This window comes from Epinephelus moara, chromosome 4 (assembly GCF_006386435.1).
Source record: "Epinephelus moara isolate mb chromosome 4, YSFRI_EMoa_1.0, whole genome shotgun sequence".
Classification (NCBI taxonomy): domain Eukaryota; kingdom Metazoa; phylum Chordata; class Actinopteri; order Perciformes; family Serranidae; genus Epinephelus; species Epinephelus moara.
In genome coordinates, this window is record NC_065509.1 from 18,454,838 (window position 1) to 18,466,637 (window position 11,800).

Sequence of the window (11,800 nt, forward strand, 5' to 3'; positions counted from 1 at the left end):
CTTTAATGGCCTAAGAAAGCTGTGTCACTGGTTACAAGGATTTTCCACAATTTAAATACAGAACCTGTAACGCAATTCCTCTGAAAGATTAAATCAATACAAGAATTTACTTTACTTAAAACTTCTATGCAGGCTTTTTTTTAAACACGGTAAACACACCAGACATCACAACATCTCATCTAAAAGCGGAGTAAAGTAGAGTTAAGACTGAGTGTCCTCCCACCTGAAATCCCTAAATCCGCCCATGGGAAAACTGGGAGGATACTAGGCATATCAGCGAGCGGGCGCGCGCATCCGCGCGTTCCTGATGAACTGTGTGGAAGTTTCCCTGCAAGTAGGGAAAGACAAGAGGACTGCAGCGAGTGGAGCGGCTCAGGTCACCGGGATAAAGAAGATACAGGAAACTAAAAACTGGAGTTGAAGCGTCTGTTTTTTAAAGTCAATTAAACCTCGAGCTGGTGTCGGTGTGTGTGGGGTTACGTCATTGAAGTGCAGCCGTTAACGGCAGGTAAGAGAAATAACTTGAATGGGTTGTCCTGAATCAGATATGAGAGTTCATTGAACAATGTTATGTCAACTTTTAAATGAAGCTTTTAGCATTGAAGACTTTTAATATGTGGTAAACCTAAAATTCACAGGAATGAACTGCAAGTTTATCAGAACCAGTGTTTGTTGGAGTAAACCAAATGTCAACATGAAAAATGGCGTTAAATTCCTTAAATTAAAGGTTATGGTAGAAAAGTTGATGGGTTTTTTTTATTTTTATTTGTTTGACAACTTTCCCCCTAACTTCTAATCTTTTCTGCAAACTCTTGAGCAACAAGATTTATTAAATAATTTCTCGCTTGTCAAGATACAGATCTCATTTACTGATGGAGGGTGAGATCACCATCGGAGGTTTTTGCAGCGCGCTCGTGCGGCGCTCGGTGGAACAGCCTGGCCATCACGTGCATCCCTCAACTTTCCCAAAAGTTGTGATTCATGTCAGGAGCGCGAAAGACTAGAGGATGTGTGTTTGGCCAGATGCTAAGCCATGTCATGATTAAAGAGTTTTCCTTGCACCAGACACCTGAAACCTCTGAGTCACTCCTAATTGCATCACTAATCCTGTATAAAACCTGCTGGTGCATGTGTGCAGCCAGCTTTCAGATGTTAACCTCCCATAACGAGGGAAGGTTACTCAAAGTCATGATTTCTTCAAGTTACAAACCTTTATTTCTCATCCTTGTGGTTATCTGTGCATCTCACCTTGCCTGTGGTGTCTCCGTGTATTCTAATTAGAAGGGAGAGGTGTGTGAGTGTGTGTGTGTGTGTGTGTGTGTGTGTGTGTGAGCAGGCGGTGAGGTGAAACTGAACAGGATGGGACAAGCTGCTCAAACAGCCCGCAGAGGGTACAGGGGGTGGAGAGCTCATCTTGTTCAGCTAGTACTTTCCCCAATATGCCTTGAACTTCCACTGAAGGTTGAACCAGGGGTTACATTTTTTTAGGTCCAACTACTTGTTGCGTCAGTCACAGTGGAGTCATGCTAATGAAAGGAGAAGTAAGGCCAGGTGTTGGACACACTTAGGTGAGGTCATTGGCCTCGGTTAAAGTCGATGACATGCTGTAACAACACTCTGGGATACTGAGTCCTTGTCTCTCTTTGTGTTCAATAACATCTGAGATAAGACTTTTGTTGTCTAGGCTGGAACTATCGATGGACCTTTGAACTAGAGCTCACTGGAAACTCCTGAGACTCCTGACCCACCGTCTCCCCTCCCTCTGAAACCCAGACAGCCTCTATGCTCATCAACCTGACCGTGGCCATCAAGGAATCTCGTGCCTTTCATGGAACACAGCCTGCCCTTCCCGCTGTTGCCCCTGACACTGTGGAAGTGACAGCCATGGAGTCGCGTCCAGTGCTGGTCGCCCCTCCGCCACCTCCCCTAGCACCTCCACCGCCACCTCCTCCCCCTCCTCCTCCGCCCCCACCTCCACCTGCGTCCTCCTCGCCCTTTAGCCGGGCGGACAGTGCCCGCCGGAGCCGGCTGAGGAAGCTGAACTGGGAGCGCATCCCCAAAGAGAGGGTGGAGGGGAAGAAGAGCGTGTGGACCGGGGCGTCCCCGGGAGAGGACGAGTTCCCCATTGACCTCCACTCTCTTGATGAGCTGTTTGGTCAGAAAGACAGTAAACCTCAGGACAGGACCAGCACTCTGAGACGCCGGTCTGCTTTGCTGCGATGCAGATCTCCCCAGGACAGCCCGGAGGAGGTGAGATCATGAGGATGACAGTTGTAGTTCCAGCCCTTTGTAAAAACAGTGACATTTCTTGCTCTTTTCTTCCCCTTAATTGTGTCCTTTGCCTCTTTACAGATCTCCCTGTTGGACTCCAAACGCAGTATGAACATTGGGATATTTCTACGCCAGTTTAAGTTGTAAGCCTCTTTTTTACTTACTAGATCCAAAGGAATAAGAAATGCCAAGATTTGTAGGTTCTGGCTTTTGAAATGCCAGAATCTGCTGCTTTTTCTGTTTTTTATCATTGCAAAATATAAATATTTGGGCTTGAGCTGTTGGTCAAACATTTAGTAGTAGGGCTGGACGATGTTGAGAAAATCAAATATAGTATTTTTGACCAAATACCTCGATATCGATGATATTGTAAGATTGACTGTTGGTGCTTTCACTCAATATTTACACAGTGAGATGTTAAAACAGAACAGCTAGAAAAGTATGGAAAGTTGTCTGGACATGGAGGTGGCTGAGCAGGCGGCTAGCAGCTAATGGTGCTAACTCCGTAAACAAAGCTAAACAACGGCAACAGTGCTGTCAGAGCTAATGGTCTAAACCAGGGGGGACCTGGAATGATGCTGTCCCAATACCAGCGCTAACTGCCATGTGATCAGAGTGTAAAGTGGTGGCGCTGAGCTAGCTACTGGGCTACACTCATGCACCAACATGCACACAAGGCCTCAAGTCTACCACAACAAAACACACAGAAGGAGGGTGATTTTATTCTCTGCTCAGGATGCCATCACTTCACTGTATCTTGTCCCACATCATGAATGATGTATTGCCCAGCCCTATTTACTGGGCTAAACAATTTATTGATTAATCAAGATAATAATTGGCAGACTAATCAATCGCAGCCCAAATTCTAACAACACAATGCACTTGAACAGTTTCAGCTGTCGGCCTTTTTGTCTCCATTTGCCGTGAGGTCACTACATGTCAAAACTCAAAGTAGTTTGAAGAGCAGGAAACAGAAGTGTGTACAACTGTGCCCTGGAGAGCAGTACTTCACTTGAGCTGAACTGTGAGTGTGTGGCCATATATCAAAGTTGGAAGGGTGTCTGAGTGTGTGTCAGGAGTGTGAAGTCTCATCAGGGGAGAGGATGTCTGGTGTCAGGGAGCAGACACGACTATATGGCAGGGGACAGGTGCAGGGAAGGGTGCAGGACTGGGGATCTTGTAGGAGGGTGGTGGGCAAGTGGCCGGGTATAGCCCGAGGAGTCAGAGTTGACACCTGCTGACGCCCTTAAAGAGTGTCTAATGTTAAAGCTACCCCCTACAGAGAGAGACCCTGCTGGTGGCTTGTCATATTCATCCATCCCCTGAGGCCTGTTTAGCATGCTTGCCTGGCTCAAACAAAGCTTCACTTCTTGGGATGAATGGGGCTGTTTTAATAATCGTTAAAGCTGGGTTCCCAAATGGTGGGTCGTGGTCCAAAAGTGGGTCATGGGTTCATTCTGAATGGACCACAAGTGACTCGCACATGCGTCAAGCTTGTAAAAAACACATTTGTTTGGAAGTACAGCAAATTTCTGGCACAGAGATTTTATTTTGAAGTGCCATTTCCTGCTGTAAAATGTGTGACTAATGGACAGCTACTGGGCAGAGACAGCAAACTAGCTGGACAACATGGCCATGATGCTTAATGTGTCACTATGTGGACCTTGAACCAATGACTAAAGAGAGATGTGGACCCTTTTGTTGGACTTGTTGGAAACCTCTGGCACACTTACACACAGTTTAATGTCTGAAACACTCTGGTCAGTATTTTAATGTTGAAAATCATAATATGTGCAGCATTTGCACGTAGAAGTAATGATACAAAGACGTGGAAAAGAAGTGCTGAGTTGCTTTATTGTCAAGCCTCCACGTGTGTGTAAGATGTTCAGAGACTAAAAAGCAGTTCTTTTGTAAACCAGATTTGTCAAGACTTGTAGGGAAAGCCATTATGCCTCTTGTGCATACAAACATTTGTCTTGTTGGGAGCTTATTTGCCCGCTCTCTTAACACAGACAGAGCTACTGTTGAATCATGGGTGTAGTTTAAACCAAATATGGGTTTGTATTGTCACTGTCTTAGTAGTCACTTCCATATCCCTTTATTCTGTGATAGTTCGGTTCAAAGGCTATTTCACTCAGCACTGTGTTTTTAATAGAACTAGTTGGGACAGATAACAAAAAATCACAATGAGAGTTTTAAACCATGTTTCCGTTTTGAAAGGGAGCTCTTCTGAAAATATTTTATCTTCAGTGTCTCCTTAGGTAAACCCTGAAGTGTTGCTGTCAAAGACTTTAATATGGATGTGAATGTTGAGTTATGAATGAGGAGAGTATGTTGGAGAAAAAAAGCCGCACACAGTAGCGTGCACATAATGGAGTACGAGCATGTGTGATGGGCTGTAACATAAAGGGGGAGGAGTGGGGATAATGGAAAACTGCTGGACAGATGTGTCACTCAGAGGAAGTAAGCCAGAGGTCAAACAGTCAGATTGGTTTCTCTTCTTTCACCTTGACATCCCAAGGCCTCTCAGACAGTTTCTCTGCATGTCTGCCTTTTATTTGCCCAGTGGATATGCCACTCTGTGTCGCCGACATGGCGTCAACCAACCCTCTCTCCTCGACACTTTGACTGATAAGAACGGGATAAGCCTAAACATTGTTTGATAGAAGCAAAACAAAGAGCTGCTCTTGGGTTTTCTTGGGAGGGGGTGTCAAGCTGAAAACCCCATCGCATGTTAACAATGATGTCATACCAAAAACATGTGTGTTGTCATTTTTCCGCAGGCCTGCGAAGGAGATAGTTGAGGATATCAGGCACGGTGCTGGGGACCGTTATGGAGCGGAGAAGCTCGCAGAGCTCTGCAAATTGCTGCCTGACAGAGAGGAGGTAAAGTGCCTTTTTTTTGTTGGCATACAACAGTGACAACCCCCTTCCATTCCCCTCCCTCTTCTCTTACTCATCATCTGGCTCTGGTTAGGATGATCAAAAGTTTGCCATTACACCATGTCGTGTGATGTGGTCTGTTTCCGGAGAAGGATCGCACTGAAAGATATTGGAATTGACTGTTAACGGCATGTTGGGGTTTTTCAATCGAATCTGCGTCCCAGATTTCACGTAGCATCTGTTCTCTCTCAGGAGTCCCGCCTGAGGAGGTTCAGTGGGGAGCGGAGCTGGCTTGGAGAGCCTGATCTTTTCCTGCTGCTGTTGGTGGAAGTCCCCAGGTATACCCTTAGTCCCAGATTGGATAATATGACCATGAATATCCCTAGTACTTTCCAACTGTTTTTTTTAGCCTTTATAATTTCTTTCACTTTTGTTTTAACGCCACACTTGTCCTGCTGACATGTTTCACCGTGTTATGACATGTGCTTGTTTAACTGATGATTGATCAGAAGTGCTTTTTGTCTCCACCATCACTCACTCCTGTCCAATCATTCATCCTTTTTTCGTCTTTCATTTAGCTTTCGGCTTCGTCTGGATGCCATGATCCTGCAACAAGAGTTTGACCCTGCGGTGACCTCTCTGTGTGTGGCAGCCAGATGTCTGAGGGAGGCGGCCAGAGGTAAACTTAACAGCAGGGAGTTGTGTACACCAGTACAATAAAGGTCCCTTTTAAATGCTCCTATTTAAGTCTACCCAGGATGCAAATGTGTTTAGCATTCAGTTAACTGATTAAGGAGGAACTTTTTTGTTTGTATAAAAGTTAAGTTCACCGGTCAGTTTTGAGTGTCAGTTCTCCAAAACAAAGTTGCTGACTCACTGTAAGGCCTTGATGTCAGCTGCATACACATTCATCCTCATTATTCTCCAGCCTTGAGGCACTATATTGAATCTCCGTCTCCTCTCCTAGAACTGCTGAGCTGTCCTGAATTACACTCCATCCTTCGTTTGGTGCTGAAAGCGGGGAACTACATGAACGCTGTGAGTGCTTCTTTATTTTATTTGTTTTACTCTCTTTTCTTCAGCCCGACAAAGAGGGATCACTCCTTTTATCTGCGTACAATACACCAGCGGCAAGGGGTCTGGGTGTGTGTTCAGGGGCGTCACTCTGACTGTGCACCTGGGTTTTGTATCACTGTTTGTTTAAAGTTGTCACATGTTGTGTGTTATTCTGACCTTGCATGTGGTCTTTCAGGGTGGATATGCTGGGAATGCCGCAGGTTTTCGCATTTCATCGCTGCTCAAACTGGCTGACACCAAAGCCAACAAGCCGGGCATGAATCTGCTACATTTTGTTGCTATGGTAAGATCTGAAAAAATTAAACATCCTGCAATATCCAGTTAGTAAGGGAAAACAGTTGTTTATGTGACAGGCATCTCCCTTTTTAAAATGTGAACACTATTCTTTATGAAGAGGATGTACATTGTGTGGAAAAGGAGTGTTAATATTGTTGATTCAAAACATTTTGGGGAAGATACTTACAGAGCAAGAAACAATTGTTTCTGACCAAAAAAGTGTTTAGAGAGAACAGTAGCCTCTCTAGCCAGACTGCTCCGCCGAGCATATGATTTTGTCAACATTCGCAAATGACGTGTTGCTTCTTTTGAAACAATAGCTGGATAATCATTTGTGTTTGTCTCCGCAGGAAGCTGTGAAAAAGGACCAGAGTTTACTGTCGTTTCCCAGCCAAATAGGCCATGTTGGCCCCGCCTCCAGGTCAGTCTCTTCCCAAAACTCACATCCTACAGCGACTGTGTCTGAGGGAGCGTACAAGCCCTGCTTAATAACATCAGTGCACCCCGACAGACTACTAAAACAAACAAACTGTAATATAAATCTATTGCATTCTTGTATTAGAACAAGGCGCCCAGCTGTTAGCAATAGCTAGCTGCATCAGTGAAAGTGGGTCATGACAACACTGATACTCCGAGCTCTGCAGGAGAGTTTATCTGCCAAGTGCTAAGAAATGACAACCCTTATTCTGCTTCTAAAAGTAAAGAATACCCTGCAATGTTTTTTTGTCTTGGTGCATAGACATGCTTCACAGCTATTTCTGCACACTTCCATATATAATTGTGTCCTCTCCTTCTCTGCAGGTTAAGTGAGGAGTCCGTGCTGGAGGACTTATCCAAGTTAAAAAGCAGAGTGGTGGCCCTCAAGGCAAACATCCAGACTGAGACAGAGATTCAGCAGCATACACAACCTTTCCTAGAGGTATGAACTGTAGTCCGTAATATATAGAGAGTGCTGCAGGAATGAGTCGTAAAACGCGGAAATGAGTTAGCATTTTTGCAATTCCGGTTCCCTCGTCTTAAAATCTCAAGGTCTGTGCTTAACACAAGCTTAAGAGACTTTCATGTTTTGTTCTTTGATGTACTAAAATATGTCTGTAAATACCACACTTGTGAACTTTAAAGCTTCTATGTGTCCTATAAAAGGCAGTTGCTAACAAGGGGCTTAATGAGATTACAGAATGTCATCATGCCGAACATCGTTTTGCAGCCTCGTTTTAGAAGTCAAGTGATCATGGTGTAGATCATCTATAGTTTGCTTTTTACTTCTGGCAATTGCATTTACGCTTCAAAAATCATGAAAGTGGCATTCATTTGTGAAGATTATATTGCTGAACCAACCGTGAAAGTATAAACTTTGGTTTGCCACAAAGCCTATTAGCTATCTGCAATTATCCAAAATCCCATTAGCGGTTTGTTGAGGGAACAGGAGTGACGCTAACTTCCAGATCGGCCTACAAAAAAAAACCATCATCCCTGCAGCACTCTATTAAAACATTATCTAATGGCTTGTTTTGAAAGATGACTGTGTAAACTATGCCTGTGTGTAGGTGGCTGAGGAGCGTCTGAAGGAGGCAGAGGATGAGGTGGAGGGCATGAGGATGTCTAGTCAGGCTCTGGTGGAGTTCTTCTGTGAAGATGACAGCACATTCAAACTTGAGGAGGCTTGTCGGGTCTTCCATTCGTTTTGCTACCGCTTCCAAAAAGCTGTCCAGGTTAGACTTGAAAAGTGATGGAAATATCTTCGACACAAACATGCATATTGTCAGAGATAGTTTGATTTAACTTTGAGTCACAGACAAGTCATTTATTCTCACCTTTTTTACAGGAGAATGCAGAGCGGGAGTTGAAGGAGCAGAAACGTCTAGAGCGTCAACGTGAGATAGGGGAAAAGCGTCGCTCTCTGGCCGTTTGTACGGGGCTGGACCTGGGCCTCAGCCTCGCCAGAGAGCCTCACAGTCAGGACAACCAAGATGAGCTGGAGAAACTCCTGGAGAAGAACTTGAGCTACACTTGGAGTCGACGTAGCCTGAGAAGCTCAGAGTCCCGCAGACACTCCCATCACCATAACTCACCTGGGCTCAAGAGCTTCCCTGAGCTGGGCAGCAGCCCTACATCCTCCAGTTATCACTCCAACAGCTCCTCTGATCACGAGACTACGGCTGTGCTTTGCAGCTCCCCAGAGACTGACGGCACATGTTCCCCCATCGACCAAGACCCCGTTCTGGGCAGAGGGAGCAGGTCTCATCACACCCAGGCAACTAACCGGAGCATGGAGGCAGTTCAGGACCCGCACATTGCTACATTTGGTCACTCTCAGCATGGACGTGGCTTCACAGTCAAGCAGCACAGACGTGAGAGTATTTCTTATGTGCTGCAAGACCAATCAAAGACAACAGGACTTGAAAAAGAAGCTGAGATTTCGCATGAACATGTGGTTTCGATGACCACTGAATCTTCACCCAGTTCCTGCACAAACGCCGTTGCTGTACCAACCACTGACAAATCTGCCCTTTGTGTTAAAAACCAGACCCCAGGTCACAGACATAGGTTTGGCCAGCCGGTGACAGACAATACTTGCCCTGTTCAGAGTAAATCTAATGGCTCTTGTGTGGATGAGTCTGTACCTCACCCTCTTCATACAAGTGGAATACTTTCCCACAGTGACACCAGGACTGGATCATTAAGGTACCAGAGATCTGAGAGCCAATCACAATCATCTGTAAAAACTCCAGACAGGGTCCAGGCACAGCCACAGACGAGAGAGACGCCCACCGTCACAACAAGTGCTGTGGTGCCTTTGCCTGATGCAGGTTTAACAAAGCACTCTAACACAGAAGTGGCGTCCACACCTGCAGAGGAGAACTGGATGCCCTCCAGTCTACCAGAGTTCAGCCAGTCGCAGCCAGAGGAATACTCAGACTTGCCAAGTCCTGAGAGGGAGACAGCAAGGCCTTTCTCCCGCGTGGGTGAAACATTAGAGTGCCACACTCTGGTAAAAGGCCTCCGATCCTATGATGCCTTGTCACCCCCAACCTCCCCACTCCCACGACCCGCACCAAGCCTTTGCTCCAAGTGGAGGAAAGAGAGGGAGGGTGACCTTCTGGCGGGGACAACTCCAGGGTCTCCTACATCAAAGGAGGAGACTCGAACCGTGAAGATCCCTGTGCGTAGTGGAATAGGGGCCAAAAGGGGACTCGTGTCACGTGTGGGAACTTCCAATACTACGGGCATTCCCAGGGTGCGCTCCAAAACTGAGCCTTCAAATGGAGCTCCGAGCCCTGCTAACACACTCACTCCCAGCCGGCTGTCTAGTCCCCGCAGCATATCCATGCGCTCATCTCCTGCCACACGGCCTGCTGCCATTCAGGCAGAGGTGAAACGCAGTAATAGCACCCGGGAGAGGACTGTTAGTGTGCCACAGACTCCGGGGAAGCCCACCTTGACCCGCAGGACCTCTGACAGATCCATACCAGAGAAAGTCTCAGGCAGCACCCAGCAGGCCTTCGTCAGAGGAAGCCCTCTCCGTGTGTCAAAACGACTTGCCCCGAACTCTGAGACTCAGGTGTCGTCTCAGCCTCGCACCACCCACAGCCCGTCCTCTGCCACGGCCAAGACCATACGCACAGCTGTCATATCTGCTGCCCGAAATAAAACTGCCAAGACGACAAGCACAAGCTCCTCTCCTGTTAGCTCTAAAATACCTACAGCTTCACGGATACCTGGTCCCAAAATGCCTCGAGCTACTGCTGCTCCGCCACTGTGGAAGTGATGGGAGGGAATAAGTGCTTGTACTGCACACTTTTTTTTTCCCCACACTTGTCATGCCTTAATGGATTCCAGTCTAATAGAAATGGTGTGGGTGAAGAGTGCGAGTCATCAGTCAGACCTCTGGTCTTAATCAGCTCTAGGACGTCTAAATTCAACTTTTATGAAATTTGTAGGTAGTTCTGAGTGCTTAGGTTCTGTATATGTGAGAGGGAGCTGCACAGGGAGCTTAGGGGACAATGTATCTCATGTGCTTCACCCAATAGCAGAATAAATCCTACCTCTTTTTACACCTATTTGTGTCCTTTGCAGGCAGTAGGACACCACAAGACCACCTTTCCTAGAGTTCACATATAGAATAGAAGTAAAACAGTAAAACACAACCAAGTGACTTTACTCTGTGCCTAGTCCGTATAAGTATGCTTTGGGAAACTGTTTCAATCTCTAGCATGGAAAAAAAAAGTTTTGTCCAAATGTTTTGAATGCTGTGACCCCACCGCTAAGCGATTATTGTGTTCTCACACTTGGCTGTCCCACAGTCCGAACTGAACTCGGTACAATATGAACTGTTTATCCTCTTGTTGAGAGGCCTCATTGTTCTGATGCACTTTACAAACTGAAAAAGAGGCCGCGAGGAGGTGATTACTGTAATTTTTGTCATTTTTATTTTGTATCAAAAAGATTCTATAACTTTATTGAATAGCATTGGTTGTTATTCGCTGTATTATGTGGATTTATAAAAAAGAAGATGAATAAAGGTGGTGTTCTGAATAGAAGTGTGTTTTTCTGAGAATGGGTCTCATCAGTCAAATTAAAAAGTACCTGTGTGTCCTGTTCATACACTTGCTTTCGCTTTCAAGGTCTCCACTCTTCCCCATCAACTGCTGCTCTTGCATCTTGATGTCCTCTGTCTTCTTGTCACCCTCATTTTTCTCCGTCCCTCTCGTCTGAACTCCCTCTTGCTGCATCTCTTGACACAGTCTCCCCCATCTCTGTCAGTGGCTGTTGTCATGGAAATGCTACAGACGTCCCGGGGAATCTCTTGGCAGAATAGTGGGGTGCTAGGGGTTGGGGTGGAGGGTGACTGTGGGTGTAGGGTCCCAGTGGGAATTCTCTTTTTATAGGCCGCAGTGACGCCAGAACCTCTTGGGAAAGGCAATAAACCGGTGCCTCTTTGTGTTCTCGAGTGTCCGGTTGTCGGTCAGCGCTGGCCTCTTAACCTGCCTCAGTGTATAGAGGTGACATCATCAACGGGTCTCCAGGGGTGCAGGACAGAGGAGTCTAAAGTGGTGCTGCTTTTAGCTGCCTTCGTGTATTCTGCATTGATCTGAAAGCACTGTGGCTTAGTGAGAATAATGACTTGTCCCGAGGTGAATAAGTGATATATGGGCTTTAGGACCACAGCTAACCAAAGAGAGGATGCGGTCCAGGAGACAGGGTTGTTTCAGGGCCTTTTGCATGTGGGGAATGTATACATACACAGTGACACACTGGCATTTAATTGCAAGAATGTGGCAAGTTCAAGATA

The 11,800-nt window shown here is 46.1% G+C and overlaps 1 protein-coding gene across 2 annotated transcripts; it reads left to right on the top strand.

The window, feature by feature from the left end:
• Window positions 1–324: 324 nt before the first annotated feature.
• Window positions 325–11,059, top strand: fhdc2 (FH2 domain containing 2). Of its 2 annotated transcripts, none has more exons than XM_050042936.1 (12): window positions 325–508; window positions 1,685–2,250; window positions 2,353–2,414; window positions 5,055–5,157; window positions 5,407–5,492; window positions 5,733–5,833; window positions 6,122–6,192; window positions 6,407–6,514; window positions 6,858–6,928; window positions 7,309–7,426; window positions 8,055–8,219; window positions 8,333–11,059. In XM_050042936.1, the coding sequence occupies exons 2-12, from the start codon at window positions 1,783–1,785 to the stop codon at window positions 10,274–10,276; spliced, it is 3,297 nt and encodes a 1,098-aa protein (XP_049898893.1). In that variant the 5' UTR covers window positions 325–508; window positions 1,685–1,782; the 3' UTR covers window positions 10,277–11,059. The 2 variants fall into 2 exon arrangements, with proteins under 2 accessions (XP_049898893.1, XP_049898894.1); XM_050042937.1 differs by having other exon boundaries at window positions 1,774–2,250.
• The last annotated feature ends 741 nt before the right edge of the window (window positions 11,060–11,800 follow it).